The sequence below is a fragment of the Mus caroli genome, unplaced genomic scaffold (assembly GCF_978045245.1).
Source record: "Mus caroli unplaced genomic scaffold, Mus_caroli_1 scaffold_20, whole genome shotgun sequence".
Classification (NCBI taxonomy): Eukaryota; Metazoa; Chordata; class Mammalia; order Rodentia; family Muridae; genus Mus; species Mus caroli.
Genome location: NW_028227275.1, coordinates 14,370,122 through 14,393,105, shown reverse-complemented (window position 1 = coordinate 14,393,105; position 22,984 = coordinate 14,370,122). Strand labels below are relative to the sequence as shown.

Here is a 22,984-nt window from a genome sequence, read left to right as displayed (position 1 = left end):
AATAGTAACGAGGGTGACTACGGTAGTCTCTAAATTTCAAAAACAGAGATGACAACTAATGGGCCACATATATGTTCCAGAAATTTCAGTCCGAATGCACGTTACTTGAAATGACTTACTGTAAAGTCAGTGAATGCTGGCAGCTACAGCCTTGGCTAAGTGGCTGTGTTCCATACCTTCAATGATTACTTTAAAACAAGCCCAGCACCCGGGAGGCAGAGATAGGCACACCTCTTTGAGTTCAAGGCCAGTCTGCTCTACATGCTGAACACGTCCCAGGACAGCCAGGGCTACATAGAGAAACTTTGTCTTTTTAAAAAATGCCTAAAACCTCAGTGAAAAAATCCTTATACCCATGAAACACTGTACATAAGCATGTTTTTAACTAAAAGTGATACAGATATGGTTAGCAATTTTGAAAATGTATTTCCCTTAAAAAGAACACCAACCCTAAAGCCATTTGAAGAGCAATAGCTGTGACGGCTAATAGTTGTACTACACAAGGGCCAATGTCAGCATTAGACATACATTTTACTGAGTTCTAGAACAGCCAGGACCCTAGTGACCAGGGCCAAGAATGGAAGAAAGCAAATCAAAGTTAAAGCAAGAATCTCTGACACTACTCAAGTTCTGGACAACTCCCTGCACTGGCAGAGCAGGCACAGCCTTCAAGCTCTCCTCAGGGCACAAGGTCGTTTCCTGTCACGGGAACTGACTGACTGTCTCTGTGGCGAGGAGGAGGGTGCGCCTGCACACCACGATGCTGCGGCTGCTGCTCTGGGAACTTGCTCCTCTGTACTCTTCAGGTACATTTCCCCCAAAGGATTGTTTTTATAGAATAAAAAGCATTTGTGCTACCAACTTTAAAAAATGTAGTAAGGATGGTAACTTCTGCCTCAAATTCCAATCCCCACAGTCTAGAATCACCTACAGCAAGGAAACCCACAAAGGCACCAACTGACACAGCAGCAGCCTTGCCAGAGCCACCGAAGAAACCCAAAAGCTAACGGAAGGAAACCTGACCTCAACAGAGGGCTGACTACACTTGATAATGAAAGCATGTAGTTCTCCACTGATTAGCAACACTGTGATGCACTGGACAAGTGGGGTTTGAAGCAGCGGTGCAGCCTGTATACAGCATTTGTGGATCTCCTCTTCCTACCAGTCCCGTGGCTCTGTTCTGAAACCCTTTACTACCTTCGTACATCCAGATGACACGCTGACGAGGAGACACAGAAAATCATCACAAGCCACGTGGTGCAATCTGTGTGCACTCCACCTGCCTTTACCTGTTCTTCCTATACAGTTTCAAACCATCTGCAGACAACAGATACACAAAACTGAAGTAGCTATGATTAGAATTATTTAAAGCCTTGAGAAACTTTCCAAACTTTCCAGGACTTCTGATGGAGTCCTCCCACTCTAACAGAATCCAAACAGGCCACCCCTCGCCCCGTGAGTCTGACAGACTTGATGGGTGCTCGGGGTTTCTAGTCTGCCTCCTTATTCTTCCTCTTCCTCCTCTTCATCATCATCTTCATCATGGCAGTGTGTGATCTCCTGGGGGGCCAACGGGAAGAGGTTGGGGGGCTTGATCTCACTAATGGACCTTGTAAGCTGGTGTCGCTTATAGTCAGTGTCTTTGAAATCCACTGACGTGCGGTTCCGGGTGGCGAGAGGAGACTCCATTTCATTGATATCCACGTGTGTGTGTTCCACCGTTGATTCATGCGGCATCTAGAGCAAAGCAAACACTCAGGCTATAGGCAGAGCGAAGGTGAGTGCTGTGCTAACCATTCTCGTTTCCCAAGCAGGGGCACCTAAGCTTTGCTCCCTTCCTACAGCATGGAAATCCGTAAAGAAACCTTATGTTCTGCTTTTATACTTCCTTAGCCAGCCCTGCCCTGCAACAGCAGTATCAGGACATACATATAAAAACAGTTATTTCGCAAGGTGTGGTGGCGCACGCCTTTAATCCCAGCACAGAGACAGGCGGATTTCTGAGTTCGAGGCCAGCCTGGTCTATAAAGTGAGTTCCAGGAAGCCAGGGCTGTATAGAGAAACCCTGTCTCGAAAAAACAAAAAAACAAAACAAACAAAAACTATTTATTTCAATTAGCACTAACAAGTCTTTTCTTTGGGGGGTGGGGCACCTCTCAATGTAGCCCAAAATCAGAGGTCAGTATCTCCCAGGCACTAGCATTAAAGGTGTGCACCAATACACCAGTGTCACTGTCTGCAGACACACCAGAAGAGGATATCCAATCCCATTACAGATGGTTGTGAGCCACCATGTGGTTGCTGGGGATTGAACTCAGGACCTCTGGAAGAGAAGCCAGTGCTCTTCACCACTGGGCCATCTCGCCAGCATCTCTATGGTCCATCTTAACTGTCAATCAAAAGTAACGTTACTCACCAGGACATGGGCAGCTCTGAAGAGGTAGCTGAATGGGTAGTACAGCAGGTTGATGAACGAGGCCGCATAGAGATCAGCATAGCGCATCACTTGGCTGGCAAAGAGTGTCTGCCGGGAGCCGCTACGGAACAGGCTTCCCATCATCCCATAGCACATGTCCATGTCATGAGTTACTTTCTAAAAAAAAAAAAGTTCTCAGCTATGCAACTATTTGTTGGCTACCAGCTACATACAAGTCCCTGCATAAAATCAAACATGAAAATGACTCAGACAACTGACTTCGTACGTTTTTTCCCAAATCCCATCTGGATACCTTAATCCGTCTCTGGATGGAACTAATGTCCGGGCGCTCATTGCTACTGCTGTCCAGGTGCCTGGGAACAAGAGGAGAACGTGGTAAAGATCTCTAGGAGAACACACCTCCCTATGTCAGTCACTCTTGGAGAGGTAGGTGGTTTTTGGAGCATAAGTTGTGGAGTTGGGAAACTTACTTGTAGAGTTCAGCCAAGAAAATATCCAAGCTTTGAAGTTCTTCAAAGAGTGCTAGTTAAAGTTTGGAAAGGAAAAGAAAATGTTTTACACAAATCAAGCAAAAGTACCTTGTCAATGATGGCTTTTAAATGATGTTCAAACTGCTGAAATCTCAGCTACGTGTGGATGTGTATGGGCTTGCACATGCCATGGGGTATGTGAAGTCAGAGGACAGTGTGTGGGCGACAGTTCTCACCATGTGGATTCTGGGGACTGAGCTCAGGTCAAGTTCAGCAGCAAGCACCCTGACTGAGCCTTGACTAAGAATTAGGTGACTTGTCTACCATCACTGCTCAACTTCATAGGTGGGAAGTGTAAAATGTGTGGGCAAGCCGGGCGAGGTAACACACGCCTTTAATCCCAGCACTCGGAAGGCTGAGGCAGGTGGATTTCTGAGTTCGAGGCCATCCTGGTCTACAAAGTGAGTTCCAGGACAGCCAGGGCTATACAGAGAAACCCTGTCTTGAAAAACAAAAACAAAATGAACTCCTACCATCTTTACAATCAAGAAGAGCCGTTCTGACTGTGTTGTCACTGAGAAGAAGAGCCGTCGTTTCCCTTTTCTGTGTTTGTACACTACCTATCTCAGTAGAGCCCAGGTTGGAGCAGATACTACTGTTGCTCCCATTTTCATATAAGGGAGAACAGGCCCAAGGTGCATTGCAGACTTTGAGTAGAGAAGCCAGAGTTCCCATCAACATAGGCCACGCTGGCAGAACTGCTAAGTCTTACCACAGTGAGAGAGGTGCGCCTATATGCAGCCACCTGCAGCCCAACTGAAGGGCGGGTACCACATAACTCGAGGTGGCTTGGCTTAAGAATGTAACTTGGCTTCTGTCTTCACGAATACCCGGTTATTAGCATTCAGAGCCATTGCTGCCCCAGAATCACAAACAGGGAGTGTTAGGAAGGAGAGTGCAGGCTATGGTTGGAGAAGTGTGGACCACAGACTGAAGTGGATGTTGTAGTTCACAAACTGTTACTGTAATTCATCTCAGGGCAGAAACAGTCTACACTACCTCGAAGGAGTGTGAGAATCTGAGCAGTACACACACACACACACACACACACACACACACACACACACATTCCAGAGTTGTGTGAGATGACTGAGTAATGGTCTCTCTAAGAGAATCAAGTTCAAGCCGTCACATAAGGTACAGACGTGAGGCGAAGGTCCGAGCTGAGAGGGACAGTCCTTACAACTCTTGTCAGTCCAGACGTGGAGCTCCTGCGCAAGCTCAGGAATCACCAAGAAAGTTCTCCACCCTTGCCGTTTCTTTGACTTCAGAATGTCTCCAAAAATGTGATCTCCAATATATAAAATGTCTTTGCCCTTAGCTCCCAGCAGGTCACAGATTGTATCAGATGAACCTGCAAGGGATAAATGAGAATGTTTCTCTGTTAAAGAAAGCGTTCAAAGCACCACAGCAACATCTATGCTCAAGGCATTTATAATTACAGGAAAGGAGCCTTTCTGAAAGACAAAGGTTAAGCCCTAGCTCCTGTGTAAGAATCCCAGGAAGACAGTATAGAACCCCAGTATCAGTGCTTATGTAGCATGTGAGAGGCCTCGCTCTGGTCCGTCTTCAGAGCCACCAAAGGTGCCATGACCAGTTCTCATCACACATTTAACATTAAGTTGGCTCTACTCAACTGCTTCTGACTCTGGACATTAAATGCAGCTACATGGCTTTAAGAAAAAAATATCCCAAATGGTTTCAGAACTGAGACAAACCCTCAACAGAGGACAGAAGGATCTTTTCAGTAAAAGTTAACCCTCCTGGCTTTCCTTGCAGATGACTCAGGAGATGACATTTCTGGTCCTGTTATGTGGTACTCTGCTGAGAATTTTCACAGTGAAGCCAAAGCTCACCATGCAGAGGTGCCCAGAACAAAGGGAGACAGACAGATGGCTCACTCACCTCCTGAGTAGACAATGCCGTGCTGCAGGGGGCCCGTGTAGGTGCCAATTTTCAGTTTTCCAGTTTTCTGGGTAGAGAGAATAAAGACTGAAATTTTGTGGCATTTGACCGCACTCTCTCCCACGCCACTACCTGACCCAAGCACCCATTCTTCTCAAACTCTGTTGGGCTAGGTCAGTAAGATCACACTCCCAACTTCAAGAGAGAAGTTACGGCCACTAAGGTAGAAGAGGGCCGTGGGAAGGTGAGCATGAAGGAGCACGTCCTAGAACACACTGCCTTCTCACTTACAGTGTCCACCTGACGCAGCACTGTGCCTTCTCCAAAAAAGAGTGGTTTCCGAGCATCCACCAAAATCAGGTCAAAGTAGGACTGCCACGGCCGGTGGGAGCTCCCGGGCTGGGGACAGAGTCAGCACAGTCACGTCACACACCCCTCAGACTTAAGTCATCAACAACAAGGAAGTTTAGAATAAGGTTTTTGGGAGCTGACAGTGTGAGTAATGATTGGCTTTGATAACTCCACAGTGTGAATTATTTATCTCTGAAGTATAGTAATTTATTTCACAGTGCTTTTAAACATGAAGTATGAGAAAAGCTAGGCAGATGAAAGCTACAATTCAAGGGACAAACTAGGGAGGTTCTATTTGTTCTCAGACCGACTGCTCTAGGTTGCCACTGGCCTCTCAGCTCATCCCAGAGATGGCATCTATGCCGACTCACACTCTTGGCATTCTGAGATGGAACTATGGTGCTAACCTTTTCAAGCCAGCCTGAGGAGTACTACACAATGTAATTTTAGTATTTGCTGAAGCTTACTCATGGAAGCCAAGGATTAAAATTCTTAAGTGTGTGACTAAGCTGCAGGCTTTGTTCTTTAGTCTAAGTGTGGTCATACCAGAGAAAGACTTAAACACCAAAGTTAGCCTCTTTCTCAGTGCAGCACTTAACAGTAACTATCTAGAAACTGTCAAAGATGTTCACATTACATCATGTTTCTGTTAAACTAGCATCACCCGCAATCTATGACTCCTCACAACACACACAATTCTGCTTGAAAACTTATCTTAATCCTATTCACTACAGACTACATAAACATTCATTTTATTTCTATCTATTAAATATTTAGATTACTGGAGATTTTTAATTCTGCTAGCCCTGGATTACTTCTTTCAATGCTGATTAAACACTAGGCCTTCTAAAACTAGGATTTTCTAGGAGGATTAAATGGATTCATTATTAGTTAATACAAGGTATAGTAAATTAGTTTAAAAAATGACATATAATAAATTACTATAATACCTTGGGGCCATGCGGGAAATCAAACAGGTAAGTCATGATTTTCTGGGGAAAGAGAAAGGTGCACATGTGACTTCTGCTCAAGACAGACACAAGCTTTCTACATGTGAGATGAGCGGCATCCTTATCTTCTCCATAGCTCATGAAATCACGGCAGAGGAAGTTAAAAACTAATGCTTCATCGGGCAAAGGCTGCCTGCTTCTCAGGAAGGGCACAGACACTCGTTCCCCACCTTCCCCAGACAGCTCTCCTGAAGTCACGTGTGGAGATAAGAAACATGGGGCTCAGAGAAAAGCAGTGACTCCCACAAGCTGGCGCACTGCATTTTATTTCAGTGCACTGGGGCAGGGGCAGAACTTTTTGCTAGGATTTTAGCCTACAATTGCATCAGCAAAGTAAGGTGTTTAAATTTGGACTTTGTGGGTTTGTTTCTCCCCTTCTGTATCCTTTAACCATCATTTTTTAAAATTTAAATATTAAGAGGTGGTAAATTTTGATTTCTAAGATTCAAAAGATTGTTATCACCTTTCATTACAGGATTTCCAACAGCAAGAGGATGTAAAAGAAAGACTGTGATTTCTCAGATATACATAAATAATGCTCTTAAAAGGTAGAGAAGTCATTATATTAACACAAACCCTTTAAATAACTTCCCAAATTAAAACTTTTAAATAGCCACTATAAAAGTCAAAAAGGATGCTTAGGAAAAACTGCAGTAAGTCCAGCATGTCTGTTGTCCTATGCACTGTTAGCCCTCCTCACTGGCTTCCCAGTCCTCTGGGTCAACACCCGCCCTAGAGAAGCAGATACAGACACTAAGTACTTACATCTGTGTACTTATAGTCACTGTTAGTAGCCAGAAACACTTTCCCTACTTCCTTCATTCGGCTCAGAAGCAACGGCAACTTGCCCTGAAATGGTGAAACAGTGACAGAGGATGTCAGTGTCGGTTGTCACAGACTCAAACTCTGACCACAGAGGAACAGGGTAACAGCCTTTTTAAGGATTAATTGGTTGATTTCAGAAATCTGCATTTAAAAATCTACATTATTAAGTTTTAAAAGTATTAACATATACAGTATGTACTCTACATAAATAAGTATATGGCCATTAGTATGAGATCTTTACCATCTTCATGTCTGCCTCAGGAAAGAGTTTAAATTACTTTGTGATTCCTAAAGTATGGGATTTACCTACACTGAAGTTCAGAACATGATTTTCAAACTGTACTAAAATTCTATATGAAGATTATTAAATATTCTGCTACTGTACACACTGTGGCTTCATTAAACTTTGCAGAATATAACAATAGGTACAGGTGCTACCTAGAAATATCCACACTCAACTGAAGAAAAATAAGGAAACTCTAACAGTTCATGTGCCTAGAAACAAAAGCACCACTTTTCACAAGAAGGCTCCTTTGCACAAACTGGGTCCAACTGTTCAATGGTTTTTTTCTTGAAGCAATAATGGAAAGGAAGTGGGGGTGGCAGGTGGCAGTTTGACAGGAGGGGAAGGGATGGTGGCATAAACCCAGAGACATTATTACTGCATTTGTTTTTACTCTATAGAAAAGTATGTTACTATATCTTAGGATTCCATATGTGGATAAATGTCTTTTCTCATTATTTTTAGTTATCGATCTCTGTGGGGTGTGCACGTACATGGAGGGGCCAGGTGGAGGTAGCTCACCAGCCCGTGACTTCATGTTTTAAACAACATAGCCTTACAGAAAAGTTGAGATTGTACACACATATGCATGCACATCTATACTTCCTATGTGCTCCACAAACATTCCTTTAACAGTAACATTAATACTGCAGCATAACTATAAAAAGTTTTTAAATTAGTAAAAAATACCATGAACTCCAGCTATTTAAGATACCCACGAGTCTTTAATGTATCTTAAAGCTGTGCTCAGTATTTATTCTTTGCTAACAGGGTAAAGACACTTAAGTCAGTCAGACCCGTGCACACTTTTTAATGGATCATCTGCAATGCTTAAGATTTGGGTGTGACAGCTGAGCGTGGTGGCGCACACCTTTAATCCCAGCACTCAGGAGGCAGAGGCAGAGGCAGACGGATTTCTGAGTTCAAGGCCAGCCTGGTCTACAGAGTGAGTTCCAGGACAGCCAGGACTACACAGAGAAACCCTGTCTCAAAAAAAAAAAAAAAAAAAGAAAGAAAAGAAAAAGAAAAAGAAAAGACTTGGGTGTTATTCTTGGCCAATGACTGACCTTCTAACTGTGTGACCTTCCACATGACATTTAAGCATTTCTTTATTCTGCATCTTTAAAAAGTAACAGTAGCCTCTAACTCATAGTTGATGAAGCTTACATAGTGTAAGGTATCAATCACTGCATGGTGCTGTGCACACAGTACCGTCTAGCTGCGATAATTAGAGCTAAAACATTAAATACAAAGTCTTGTCTCTCAGAAAACAGGGAAAACAAGTGAAACTACATGCTGGCAGACATTTTTTGTGACTATGCTGCAAGTGACTTTCCTCATCTACGTCATGATAAACAGGCTTGGCCTTCATGTCTTTACAAGGCAAAAGGAGCCACCATGCAGACCTGTTTCCCTCTTCCATACTTACATCCTTGACGACATACTTCTCAAGATTTTCAACTGTCTTCTCCTTAAGGGAGCCCTGGGAGGAAGAGAAAGAAGAATAAAACCAGGGGGGTTGTTTCCTTTTTATTTTTATTTTTTAAGTTCTTGCTCTATAGCCCCGGCTGACTCATCTTCCTGCCTTTGCCCCCTAAGTACTAAGATTACAGATTTAGGATATCATGTCCATCTCACAAATCAAGATTGATTGTCTGAAACAAAGCTTTACGTTGTAACCCAGGTTAGCCTTGAACCTGGACAGTGCCGGACTGTGGAGTAGACCACCACACTTGACCTGTAAGTCCACTGTTAACTTTTACTAAAAAACTTGTAGTGACTATCAAACAAATAAATATTCTGTTTACCAAAATGAAAAATGTTAGACAAAAAAAGACTTCAAATATAAAATTATTCACATTTTAAATTGAAAATTAAAACTTTTCATAGTTTATTAAAGTTTATAGTAAATATAAATCCAATATTAACTAGTGGGAGTTATTTGAACAAAATTTAAATGGACCAACATACACAGAAGATGTAAGTATAATTTCATATACTAAAATTCTTCTAAATACTTTTCAGAAATGCAAACAATAAAATTTAAAAGCTGAGCCTCAAGGCTAAAGAACACTGTCAGTATGGTCAGACAAGAATAAACATAAGAGGCAAATTTCTCTTAACTCCTTTTAAAGGTGAAAAAAAAGCATTTAAGAGAATTTATTTTTCTGTTAATGTGTACGAGAGTAAATGTTTTGCCTGTGTCCATGTCTGTGTACCACATGAGTGCCTGCTGCTGTAGGGGTGCTAGGAACTGAATCAAGGTTCTCTGCAAGAGCATCCAGTGCTCTTAGTCTCTGCGCCATCTCTCCAGGCCCTCTCCACGTTCTTTTTTAAAAGAAGGAGCATTCTGCTCTAGGTGCACATGCCCACTTGCAGTTAGTATCAGAGCACAGATGCATGCTGGGAGAGGAGGTAAGGCAGCAGCTCCGAATACCTTGTAATGGACCCAGTCCACTGCGTCTCTTACATCCTGGAACATACTACGGTAGGACATGAAGAGGTCCCCATCTTTAAATCCTGTGTCACAACTACAGAAAGATGAAAAGAACATGACAGACGGTGAATGAAATGACCAAGGGACCCAAGGTTCCCATCACGTGGTACAGGCTGTGGTTAGCTAGGGAATCGCTCCCTAATCAAAATGCATTTGAGCATTAAAATGGCCAGAATATTGATATATGGAATATAATAACTGTGTGCAAACACAATGAGACAGGATAATTTACAGGATGGAATTAAAAGGCCAAGGTCCCAAAATACCGAGTTCCTCACTTTTAGAAACAGGTAGGTCCTCACTGAGCAGACATTTAGAACCTAGGCTCTCCCTCCCTGACCTTTCTGCATTGTCCCTAGGTACAAAGGCACCGTTCAGTTCTATCTGGATTCCACTTTCCACCAAAATGCCCTCAAGTGGGTAAGGCCTCAGATACGAAGTTAGCAGACTCTAACACAGAAGGCTGTTACACATCAAGCAATGGCCACACATCTCCCCAAAAGGAAAGGCTAACCTGTGCAAGACTTAGGCAAATTTTTGCTTTACGGAAAATGAACACTATTTTATTCCTTGGTGAGCTCTTGCTGGGCCTGGGAATGAGGCTACATGAGCACCCGGGATGGCTCCTGGGCAGCTGCTGTGAAATGAGTCGGGGGTTTCAGTGCAACTCTGCTTGGACAGTAAGCATCACACAAACCTCCCACTCAGCTGTCACAATTAGCACCTCTGCTGGCCGTCTTCAATCCCAGTCACAAGTGGTCCCTTCCAAACATGGCTGCAGCACACTGGCAAGGAGAGGGGCCGTGTGGGAGGTGAGAGCCTGCATGGAGCTGCTGGCGCTGTCCATCTCTCAGGCTGGCAATGTGGCATCTCTCACTAGCACTAAATTCACTTTAGAAAAGCAGAAAAGACCTACAATGGCCAGTTCTCTAAAACCCTGTACATTAATTTAAAAATCAACTGGATGAAGAAAATTGTAATATAAACATACCTGGTGTATCTGGGACAATTAGTAAAAAAATCTACTAGGCAGGCCAACAGGTAGGTCTCTGAAAATGAAGAAAAGGTATTAATAAGCTGTAAGTACCATAATCAAGCTGATTTACTCAGCTTCCTGGAACACATGGTCCTGGGACAAAGGGGCAGTGTGCATAGTAAGCAGAGGTGTCTACCTGGGAGATTGAACAGTGTGTTCAGAATGTAAAACCGCTCAGTGTCATCTCGTTGGATAAATTTATTTGGATATTGCTCTCTAGTTTCTGGTCTGTAAGAAAATGTAAAAAAAAAATTAATTGATATACAAAAAGTTAACAACTGTAGGAAATCATCACTATTCAATGTTTTATTAAAATATGTTGATGGCTATGTGAAAGACAAGAGTTCACATATTAAATCCGAGCAGCTGTGAACAGGCTCAGGATGAGCCCTTAAACAGCTCTCTTTATAGACAGCACCCAGGGCTCTCCCTGTGCTAGGGAGGTAACTTAAGAACACACAACCCAACCTCTACAAGAAGGCCGTGGGGAACTTAGGACTGAAGGGGAACTACTGAGCTTCAAATGTTTAAGGAGACGAATGCATGAACAGGTGCTCACCCTGGAATCCCAGCGCTGGCAGCCAGGCTAGCCAGGGTGACACAGGGAAGCCCTGTCTCAAAACAAATAAATAAAATTTTAAAATAAATAAGTCTAAAAGCAGAAGGAAGTGACTGTGAAGAGAGGCAAGGACAACCTAGAAAGGATTCCTGTCGGTGCTGGTGTGCTGGCCTCTGCTGCAACACCTAAGCAGACACTTCCTCTTCTGGATGAAGTGTAGAACAAAGAGCAAGCCTTCCTTACCGTCTGAGCTGTGCTTTTCTCTGTTCCTCTTTACTGAAAGCGGGCCAACTTCTGACCTGACCTACTTAATTTGCAAGGCCAGCCCTATCAGTAAAGTGCTTGCCATGCAGACACAAGGAGGAACTTTTGTTTAGAATCCCAATGCCCACGTAAGTGCCAAGCACTGCAGAGTGTGCCTGTAACCCTAGCCATGGGGAAAGAAGAAAGAAGGGTGGAGACGGTCGAGTGGAACTCTGGCTCACCATTCAAGCAAAAGCAAGGACAGTACCTCAAATAAGCTGGAGAGTGACTGAGAACACACCTGCACATACATCCCCACAAAGACAAAGAAAACAACTATAAAGCTTATACACAGTGTAAGTTGGGTAAATTCCTACTTAAGTTACTTAACTTCAAATGGTATGGACTCTAGTAAGGACCATAAAATCATAGTAGTTTCTTGGTTAGTAACCCCTTTCATCATCCTTATGAAACAAAGTTTCTAATCAATTCAAGACTAAGTAGAAAGCCATCTCTTTGGCTTTCTGGCAGAAGGGGGCAACACTAGCATTGCCCTCCCTCCAGCCAGTGAGTGAAGGCTGGCTTAGACAATCACCGGTGCAGCTGCTGTGGCAATCACAACTCAGACTGACTGATAACTAGGTTAGTCATCGCATTCCCGGTCAGGGGAAGACAATGCATCATACATATCAGAAAAAAAAAACAAAAAATAGTCTACTTGGAGTTGGAAGGAACACTGGCATGTTTTGTGACCCGCAGCCCCAGGCTAACAAGGTGTGACAAAGCTAGATGGACGCTGACCTCCTTTCTAGCTCATTGCCACCACACCTTAAAAACTGAAATGTCCCACCATGTTCATTTTCTCCCTAATATCTTTTCCTTTTGCACTAAGCGTAAATGAATCTACGTTTACCCACAAATGACTTATTTTTGAAATACTACCAAAAGTATTTCCAAAGAAGCTACATTGAAACTTTATGTATAGCAGGTTGATGTGGGCTTAGTATTAGGTCTATCTTATACCATATAATTTACAAAATGATAATAGCTGTGTTCAACTTATATTTTGAGAGTCTTTTTTTTTTTTTTAATTAAACAGAAAGGGTGAAATGTTGCAGGATTTTCTCTGTCCAATCATATTAGGGCAGTGGCAGGCTTGTGATTGGACAGGAAAAGGGAGGAGGAGCTAAGAGTTGTGGAGACAGAGAGGGAGGAGGGAGAAGAACCAGAATAGATGAGGACGTGGTGTTATTTAAAGGTTATAATAATTGAGTTAAAGTTTTATCAGTATCAATTGGCCCTGAAATTATTGTATTGGCATTTTGTAAACTGTAGTCTTATTGTTATATAAATCTAACTGGATAATTAAGCTTTAAGAGTCATGTTTCTACTGGGTAACTAGGTGTTGAGATGGCTCATCGTGGGGTGTGTGGGGCACTGTATGGAAGCGAGATGAACTTGCTAGCTGGGAGAGAATAGCTCAGCAGTGAGAACACGGCCGAGCAAGCGAGACTCCACCCAGACATAGTGTTGTGGCCCGCCAGTATCGGTACTACAGCAGGAACACAGGCCGGTGGGGCAGGAGAGATGGAGGGTTGACTTTTTTAATATTTCCTGCAACAGGTTGATAAGACCTTTTTTGTTGTTGTTTGATATAAAATCTCATGTAGTCTAGACTGGCCTATGTAGCCAGGGATGACCTGAACTGCTTATGGACTCCTGCCAGGATTACAGAAGTGGACCTCTACCCCCAGCTTAGGCCTGTGCATCTTGTATTCTAAGAGTGGTTATAAAATGAATTTACTGAATTGCTTCTCATTTTTCCCCCTCTGCCTTACTTTCAACTCATAGCCAAAACAATGAAATCCCTTCTCAGACACAAACAGAACCTTAGTTCATTTTCACTGGGCTCCTTCCCAGTGATAGTGTCTGAACATGAGCAGCTTAGGTCGGCGATACTGCATGTCATCATGGTCCATCGACATCCTGCTTCCTGACACAAAAGCATCCTTTACAGCACCAGAAGGTGCGTGTAGCCTTCCTGGCCTGCTCTGAGAGGTCAAGGTCATCTTCACTTTACTTCAACTGTACCATATACATCTGAGACACCTCTGAGCCTGTGTTATGCAATAAGGCTTGCTCAACAGTACTGTGCAATTGCTTCAGTTCTAAGTGGGATACTGCTATGACCTCAGACTTAAAAGGATGTTCTGACACAATTTCAGTTAGTCTATGTCTCTTACAACAAGTGTTGCCAAAACCACTGTCTTTAATTATTCCAATGTGACTATTATGACTTTAGCAGTTTCCCATCAGGAATAAATAATTCAGGAAAATTACATGAAAGCATAATATGTTTTCATTTCAAGTTGTAGTTATGACCCAAATGTCACATTCTATTTTTTTACTTTTCTTTGTTTTTAGATTACTATGTATGCATTGTTCTGCCTGCATTTATGTGTGTATATGCATCATGTGCATGCTGGGTGCTTGTGAAGGCCAGGAGGGCAGCAGATACCCTGGAGCTGGAGTTACAGATAGTTGTAAGCCACCATGTGGGGGTCTAGAAATGGACCCCAGGTTCTATGTAAGCACAGCAAGTGCATTTACTCACTGAGCCATTTCTCCACCCCCCAAACTGTGTTTTTTAAAAATAAAACAACCCTTAGATGTTTCACCAAAAAAAGTAGATACTTAAATATTTATAACATATTTTACTGCTTACTAAAGAGGAAACTCCCAAATTAGCAAAGACAGTGAAGATATTATAAATATAAGTTATCTGTTTTAAGACCACTACCTTTCCTCCGTCCTTACCCCCTCCCTCCCTCCTTTCTTCCTTTTACAGTGCTGTAGATCAGACCCAGGCCCGTATAACTGAGTAAGTGTCTACTACAGCTGTCTTCTACCACCCCATCTTGCCATCTTCTATTTATTTATTACTTTATTACTTTATTTATTTATTTTGAGGAAGGGTCTCTCTCTATGTAGCCTTGGCTATCCTGGAATTCATTATGAAGAGTAGGCTGGCCTTGAACATGCGGAGATCTGCCCACCTCTGCCTCACAGTGCTGATGTTAATACGGAGCCTTTCTCCCCCATCTTTTCTGATTTCTGAGACGGGTCTCATTATATTACCCAGGCACTGGCACAGAGCTCCTGAATTCAAAGCTCCTCCTCTCTTAGCTTTCAGAGGAGTTGGTATTACAGGTAGGCATGACTGTGCCCAGCACTACCTTGTATTTAGGGTACATTATACTTTTAACCCTGTGTTTTAAGATGTTTTCATTATGGCCAGACAATGGTGGTGCACACCTTTAATCCCAGCACTTGGGAGGCAGAGGCAGGCAGATTTCTGAGTTCGAGGCTAAGGCCAGCCTGGTCTACAAAGTGAGTTCTAGGACAGCCAGGGCTACACAGAGAAACCCTGTCTCAAAAAACCAAAAAAAAAAAAAAAAAAAAAACCCACAAAACCCAAACAAAAAAAATTTCATTATACCAATGTCTGAAAATATTTGCTCAAAGATCAAAATGTAGTAGTTAATAAAAATTTCAATCATTTAAATTGCTATATACTTCAAAAGTTTTCAAATGACATTTATGTGTGTATTTCTTCTGTATTAAAAAGGAAAAATAAACCAGGCATCAGGTTTAATCCTAGCAGTTAGGAGACAGGAGCCTCCTTTGTGAGTTCAAAGCCAGCCTGGTCTACAAAATGAGTTACAGAACAGCCAGAAATTCCCTGAGAAACTGTCTCAGGGAAAACAAACAAACAAGTATCTTAGAACTTAAGTATAAAACTAAGTCTAAAGTGTAATTTTTTAGCAAGCTTCAAAATTAACTTTTTGGGTGCTAACTAGAAGACAAAAACAAAATATAATTACTAATACCTTAGCTATGCTTATATAAAGGGATGACTCAATGATTAAAGGACCTGTGCAGACAGTGTTATGTCATTTACCTACTAAGTTATTAGAGGAGCTACAGAGACAATGACAGGTAAGGTGCTTGCCATATAAGGACCTGAGGCGAGTCTGAGAACCCACGTGTTAAACCAGGGTATAGAGGCACACGCCTGCAATCAGCTCTGGGGAGGTAGAGGCTGCTCAATTCTCAGGCTCACTGACCATCTGGCCTAGCCAAACTGCCCGCATCCCCTGAGTCTCTGGCTCAAAAAACAAGGCAGCAAGGGCTACTGCAGGAACTCACTGTGCAAACCTGATGACTAAAGGCAATCCCTGGAAGGAAGCCACAATGGAAAGAAAGCACTAACTTCTAAAAGCTGTCCTCTGACCTGTGACCAGTGCACACTCCACATACATACACACAATAATAATAAAACACACAATAATAATAAATAAAATAAGATGGAGCATTTCTGGGGCACATGAACATGTGCGTGCACACCCCCCAACCCCCACCCTTACCCCCACCCCCACCCCCAAGAGGCTAAGGGCTCTCTGTACTCACCCTCTTATGAAGTTAAATCCATGTGCACACACCAAGAGGTTTCCATAGGCATCGACTTTCAAAAGATTTCCATAGAGCGTGTCAAAGACAAGTCCTCTACATGAAAGGGAAACAGTGACAGTGCACATCATGCAGCAACTGTGTGTGCTCCATCCACCGTGCACGAGCTTCACCTACCTCAAGCTCTGTAGCACCTTAGCTATAGTCCCCAAACAAAATAACCGTGTACACTAAGTAAATGCATGCATTGTAAAAAATAAAACGCTGGGCTGGAGACATAGCTCAGTTGTAGTGCGCCTGCATATTGTGTTTGAATCGCTAGGATCCATCCCAGCACTTGTGGAGGCAGACGGAAGGAAGGTGGGGCAGGGAGGACTCACGGTGCAAGTAATAATATTTATTCCATGTATGTACTGTTCATCAAACAAGCACAAGTTATCCTGACTCTTAAGGAAGCTGCTATCTTTCTACAATAGTCTTTAAATTTCTTCGGACATTGAACTACTTGTATTTTCCAGTATTCAATGTTACACATGGAGCAAATGTGACAGCATTTCAAACAAACGTCTTTTATAATCTTTTTCTTTCTTTTTTTTTTTTTTTTTCGAGACAGGGTTTCTCTGTGTAGCCCTGGCTGTCCTGGAACTCACTCTGTAGACCAGGCTGGCCTCGAACTCAGAAATCCTCCTGCCTCTGCCTTCCGAGTGCTGGGATTAAAGGCGTGTGCCACCACGCCCGGCCGTCTTTCATAATCTTAATTCTTCCCTATCAAATCCAGAAATGCAAAGTGCCAAAAGGTTCTTCCCACCCAGTTAAACATATCAGCAGGACATGTAGCTGCCCTCCAAAAGCCAAGAGGGGCAGGTAAGACATCTGTGCGCGGCCGGGCGTTTAATCCCAGCACTGGGGAGGCAGAGGCAGGCGGATTTCTGAGTTCGAGGCCAGCCTGGGCTACAGAGTGAGTTCCAGGACAGCCATGACTACACAGAGAAACCCTGTCTCGAAAAGCCAAAAAAAAAAAAAAAAAAGACATCTGTGCGCATCCTTCAGCCTTTACCACCCCTTTCTTGCCCACCAGTGGGTCTTCCTGACTCAGTTCCACTCAGGAGCACAGAGAGCTGAGCACTAGGTACTTGGGGTCTGATGCAGGAGGAGCAAGCTCCAGTCCAGCCTGGGATACATATACTGCTGAGAGAAGCAGGAGGAAGATGGGAAAAGAGGGAAAAGAGGAAAAAGGGAAGGGGGTAGGAAGAGGAGGGAGAAGACGGGCAGAGAACAGAGTGGGAACACAAAAGAAACTGGCAGATGACAGAGGAAATGTATGGAAAGTTCTGCTAATTTTATCATCAACACTAGCATTTATTGTTGCAGGGACAGGGATAAGCTTGGAATTCATAATTTGGGAACAGGGAAAGTGGTTTTAATCCAAAAATATCTTGAAATTTTACCTGGTAGGGAATGTAGAATCATATGCAAAGCTGAGGAGCTCCTGAGGATAGCCAATGGAAACTAATCTCTCCACAGTAAGCTCAAAGCCGAGGGATTCATATTCCGGAGACTTGTACACTGCACAAAGAGGAGGCTCGTTAGTCAGCAGGAAGAACAGCCCAGGAGAAGTGAGGCCAAATGAATGAGTCTCTCCTTTTTCCCAATTCCTCCTTTCTTCTTTTCCCTCAAACTAGCCCGTAGTAAGGAAATTCAGTCATTGGAAGAAACAGGTTCTATCTGAACAGTTTTTAGCCTGTTGTCAACACTTTTCCTATATCTACTCTTTGACTCACACAATTTAGTGTCGGGGGCAGAGGGACAATCTAATTCTATACAGCTATGATATTAACACTGAGACTGAATAAGTAGCAAACTCAGTAAGAGAGGTATATCTGTTGGAGGCTTAACTGTAACTGAAACAGCAATATTCAGAACAAGCTTGTCCCTCTTGTCTTTATACTTTAATTTTAGCTTTTTCTGGTAGTTGCTCTGTGGTCTTCTAATCAGCTATCTGGTCTGCCTGTCAATGTTCTGCCCTGCAAATGCATCTTATCAGCTCTAACAGCTGTTAGGCCTAACACTGTTACAACCTGCAAAACCATTCCTGGCGAGTACCACTGCAAACAAACCATAAGAAAACACATCTAAGACAATGAGCAAAATCTATTTTGCAAACCAGAAATTAGGTATTAAAATCTGGCTCAGCAGACATGGCCATCACAATGGTCACATGCAAATGTGTGTAAAACTACGTGTTTCTCCTAATCTGCTTCATAAACAAACTGCTCACTAAAAGCTAAACGGCACAGGTTTCAGGCTGTGCGGTTTCTCTTTACTATGTCTAAACTTAGACACAATGAAAGAGCTTAAGTGTTATCACTGCAGCTCAACAGTAAGATGTCACTCCTTCAAATATACTTCTTCCAATTGGTACATTTAGGTTAGCAACCTTTCTTGTTTCCAGGAGCAGCAAAGTCAGTCACATTACAAAAACCAATACAATTTCAGAAACCTGTTATCCCTAAATTCCAGCCTAGACAAAGATATCTGCTCGGTTCTTAGTCTCAACCCTGCTAGGTCATTACAGTTCTCCCACCTACTATTAACATCGTTAGCCCACAGTCAAACTGGACTTTGCCATCTGTCTGCCTATTTAAACTGGTACTGTTAGGTCTCAAATCCAGGACAAACTGCTAACTGTTGTGCCTAACATATCAAAGCCGCGTCTGGGTACCAGTCTCCCTGAGTCTCTACCTGTAAGAGTCCTCCTGGCTGGCACACCCTGCCCCTGACGACGACCTCACCAAGAACCCCTTCCTCCAGCTGCTGCTCTTCCCTAACATTAGCTCTGGATATGTTCTTTTCTTTGTTGGTTTTTCAAGACAAGTTTTCTCTGTGTAGCTCTGGCTGTTCTGGAACTCACTCTGAAGACAAGACTGGCCTCAAACTCAAAGACAGCCACCTGCCTATCCCTCCTGAATACTGGGATTAAAGAAGTGTGTCACCATGCTCAGCTACTCTGGATATTTTCAAAAGCAACTTAACTTCTTTCCCCCCATAACTTCTACTTTAGCCTCTCTACCTATGCTATGATCCCTCAAAACAAAAAATAAACCCTGAAGCCTTCAACACAGAATTCCAAGTCTGTCTGATGTGCCTGTGGCAAAGGTAAAGGTAGCACTGTGTGTTCGCGTTATCAGCAGAGTAAGAGCTGGTGACCAGTAAAGCATGGTACCCCTGGTACAAAACTGATCTACACTGAAAAACAAAAACAAAAACTAGCATCCTTCACCTACCTTCCCCAGCCATGATGTCATGCCAATTGTAAAGCCACTATTAACAACATTTCTAAAAACCCAAATTAACTTCCCCATAATAATCAAAAATCCTATTTAATTCAAAAGTATACAAGAAAAAAATCCAGTACAGCTAACTTTTTTCTAAGATCTAGCTCATGTAAAATATTTGTCAATTGTTAATATTTCAAAAAGGATAATTTGCTGAATATGCCTTCAAAACAACAATTAAAAACTAAACCTGGGGCTGGAAAGATGGCTCAGAGGTTAAGAGCACTGGCTGTTCTTCCTGATATCCTGAGTTCAAATCCCCAGCAACCACATAGTAGCTCACAACCATCTGTAATGGGATCTGGTGCCCTCTTCTGGTGTGCAAACACACATGCAAGGAGAACAATGTATACATAATAAATAATCAAATCTTTAAAAAGAAACAAATTAGACCTACTCCCCCACCACTCTTAAACTCATGCCTAAATTGACAATTTTCTGTGGTTAATTGTGGTCATTGAAAACTATGTCCATGAGATAATCTTAACTGAAGGTCTAATTAATTTAGCATTATTTTTCTTAAATTATTTTTAAATTATAATATAATTACATAAATTCTCCCTTTCTTGTCCTCCTCCAACCCTCTTGTGTTTTTTCCTACTTCCTCTAAAATTAATGGCCTCTTATTATTGTTGATGCATATATATATATACACCAATGAATATATATGTATAAATATATAAATGTGACTGAGTCCAGTCAGTGTGGCTTGTATGAATATGATTTCAAGGCTGACTACTTTGCATTAAATAATCAATTAGGGGGCTATCCCAGGGAGAGGGTAATTCTCTAGCAGTAGTCATGAGTTGCCTGTAGGTCTCTAACTAATGTGGCATCTGTGAGATCTCTCACTTGTGCATTAGCATGTCTAGTGATACTGTTACTGTTCACGTCCTCAGGCAGCTATGTTACTGAGGTGTTGTGGGTGTAGCTTCCTGGCATACCTAGGAAACAATCTCACCAGTGAAAAAATATACAAAAATAATTCTAAATCCTAAAGAAACAATGGTAAAACCAAAATACCACACTTACCCTGTGTTCAGAAGGCAAAACTTCTCAAATATTTAATTATGGTGACTTTCTATAAATTCACCTTAGAAACACTAAGTCTCCTTTCTCTAAGGCAGTTCATGGTACTTCCCAGAAATGTAATGAGTCCTCTGCACTCACTGGCCTGAGCTGGGTTCTGTAACTGTTGCTATGAACGTGCAGTTATTGAGGCCATCAGAGCTCCAGCTTGAATGCTGAAGCACACTGCACTCTTCTGGTCTCTTCTACCTGGACCAGAACAGGCTGCCCTAGTCTTGGGTGGGAATGGATTTATCACAGAGAGTCCAAGTACTTCTTTAACAACCCTATCTATTTCACCAAGCTCTATATTAATCAGCAAGATGGACAAGCTATTGACATCTCCTCGTAAGCCTCTCGGATAATCATTTCAGCGGTGCACACTCCCAGGACACTAAATCATCTGTAGACCTACATCAAATACAGCCACAGCTGAGGAGCAGAACTGTCCTTCACAAAACAGGTCTTTAGATGTTTCTTCCAAATGCCCCTTGGAAAAAAACATTTATTCTGACCCAGTTGCAAAATGTCATGAAGCTTATGCAGTGCTAAAAGAAGTACTCAGGGCAGAGGCAGGCCCCCTCCTTGTTCAAGGACAGCCTACACAATGAGCTGTGAGCCACACAGGGCTGCTTAATGGGATCCTGTCTCAAAAAAAAAAAAAAATCTTTTTATTCCCCCATCAAGTGGGCCCTTTACCCTGGCCACAGACCCCTGCAGGACCACCCTCTATCTCCTCAGGCTGCAGAGCTCTATGCCTTGCCACAGCTGCAAAAACTCTAACTTCAGTTTTTCTCACAAAACTGGAAAGCGAATAATCTAAAGCTTCGAGCATCGCTCTCACAACCAACTTCCCAGGGTTCCAACCCTGGACAATGGTTTCTGAGTGCGGCAATCTCACATCAACTGCTTACTTATTCTCGGAGGAGATTCTGAGCCTAGCCCAATTTACCCAAAATCCAAAGACAAAGAAAGAAATTGTTTTAAGGGCCAAAGTCCAAAAGAAATAGGAAAAAGTAAAACAAAACAAAACACCACCCTGCTTTAGCCGCTAGGACAGCACACAGTGTTCTCAGGTTACGTAACAAGACTATAAAGAGAACAGCCAAAGCTTTGAAAGCTGAAGCTACAGAGCGCATTTAAAGATATTCTTTACTCAATAATCTGCAAGGAAAAACAGCTCTTCAAAAATAACTGCATGCTGTGGGGATGAAGCTGTGGGCTCTGCTCTGTGTGGAAGCTGTTCACCCAACCAAAGCAGAGCTGACATTAGCAGAGGACGCTCCTTTTGACTAAGGAGAGTTTCTGCCAGGAGCTTGGAAGGCCTATGCATCTTTACCATTGTCACCAAGACACACTGTGTGAGGAGCTTACAGACTTTAGAAAAATAAAGGGCAGACCTCTACAGAGGTTGCAGCCCAGCAGAGCACTGCTGCCCACAACGAGAACTCACATGAGGCAGATGCAGGTAGTGTGTGCCACTCCAGTCTTGAAGGAGTTACACTGGCTTTCCTGTTAAAAAAAAAAAAAAAAAACAAAGCAACAAAACAAAACAAAAACAAAAACAAAAGCTGGTTTTAAACTGTTGTGATGAGCTAGAAGGGAGAGACAACATTTGGAGATAGGTTTATAGGAGTTACCACTGCCCTCCAGTCTAGGAGCCTCCAACCATCACTGACACTAGTTCTAGCTGACTATAACAAAATATGATCATTGAAAATAAGCCCAAGTATTATGAAGTGTATTATTTTCTTCTTCTGGCAATCTGGGTTAGGAATACAAGTCAAGTCTGATAGTCTGATAATAAAATTTTAGGCCAAAAGAGTAAGAGAAGACTAAATCAGTCAGCTCCAGCGGCTTCCAGGGTCCTGCTGAGGACACTGACTGGTAAATGGTGCTTACACTGTTACAGCTCGGAAGCCTGATTTAAGAAGAAAACAAAATACAAAGCAGCCCCATCTTGCTTTCAAGTATCTACTTATGCTGAACTTCCCTCTACCAGTCTTCTACTGCTCAACACCTAGCTGTTATCCTTACATGTGCCATATCAACTGCATGCTGCTATAAGCCGAATGAAATGTCTACATCTGTAATGAAAGGAAAGTTTAAAACTTTTCACTTTGTCAGTGGACATTTTTTCCCAGTAAGAAGAATTATAATACTAGATTTCATAGTTAAAACAAATATCCCAAAATAATTGAGTTGAATATACATATACATGTGTATTCTTTAAACATATGGATACTTTTAAGATACACATTATGTCTCACTTTATAGGAGAGGCTCCTTTAAGTCCTAGGTTGTGGCTTTCTGTTTGTTTTTATGTAAAAGGAAGATGGTAATCATAGAAACGGCAGAAATGGTTGGCTGTAGTATCTAAAAATACTAAAGATATCGCAACTAGAAGAAACCATCACCACCAGACAATATGAACA

General features: G+C 42.5%; 1 protein-coding gene across 5 annotated transcripts in view; it reads right to left on the bottom strand.

The window, feature by feature from the left end:
- Positions 1-403: 403 nt before the first annotated feature.
- The window catches only part of Nt5c2 (5'-nucleotidase, cytosolic II), a 131,082-nt gene continuing 108,501 nt past the window's right edge, over positions 404-22,984 (bottom strand). For 4 of the 5 annotated variants that reach the window (XM_029472571.2, XM_021151587.3, XM_021151588.3 and 1 more), the window contains exons 4-18: positions 17,595-17,712; positions 16,147-16,242; positions 11,011-11,102; positions 10,830-10,887; positions 9,779-9,872; positions 8,771-8,824; positions 6,999-7,082; positions 6,174-6,215; positions 5,164-5,271; positions 4,873-4,939; positions 4,151-4,321; positions 2,908-2,959; positions 2,730-2,790; positions 2,417-2,593; positions 404-1,737 (exon numbers count right to left, since the gene is read on the bottom strand). In XM_029472571.2, coding sequence (XP_029328431.1) covers positions 1,504-1,737; positions 2,417-2,593; positions 2,730-2,790; positions 2,908-2,959; positions 4,151-4,321; positions 4,873-4,939; positions 5,164-5,271; positions 6,174-6,215; positions 6,999-7,082; positions 8,771-8,824; positions 9,779-9,872; positions 10,830-10,887; positions 11,011-11,102; positions 16,147-16,242; positions 17,595-17,712 — 1,508 coding nt within the window. In that variant the 3' untranslated portion in view covers positions 404-1,503. Of the gene's footprint in view, positions 1,738-2,416; positions 2,594-2,729; positions 2,791-2,907; positions 2,960-4,150; positions 4,322-4,872; positions 4,940-5,163; positions 5,272-6,173; positions 6,216-6,998; positions 7,083-8,770; positions 8,825-9,778; positions 9,873-10,829; positions 10,888-11,010; positions 11,103-16,146; positions 16,243-17,594; positions 17,713-22,002; positions 22,062-22,984 lie in introns of all 5 variants that reach the window. The other variant, XM_029472572.2, reaches the window with a different exon arrangement.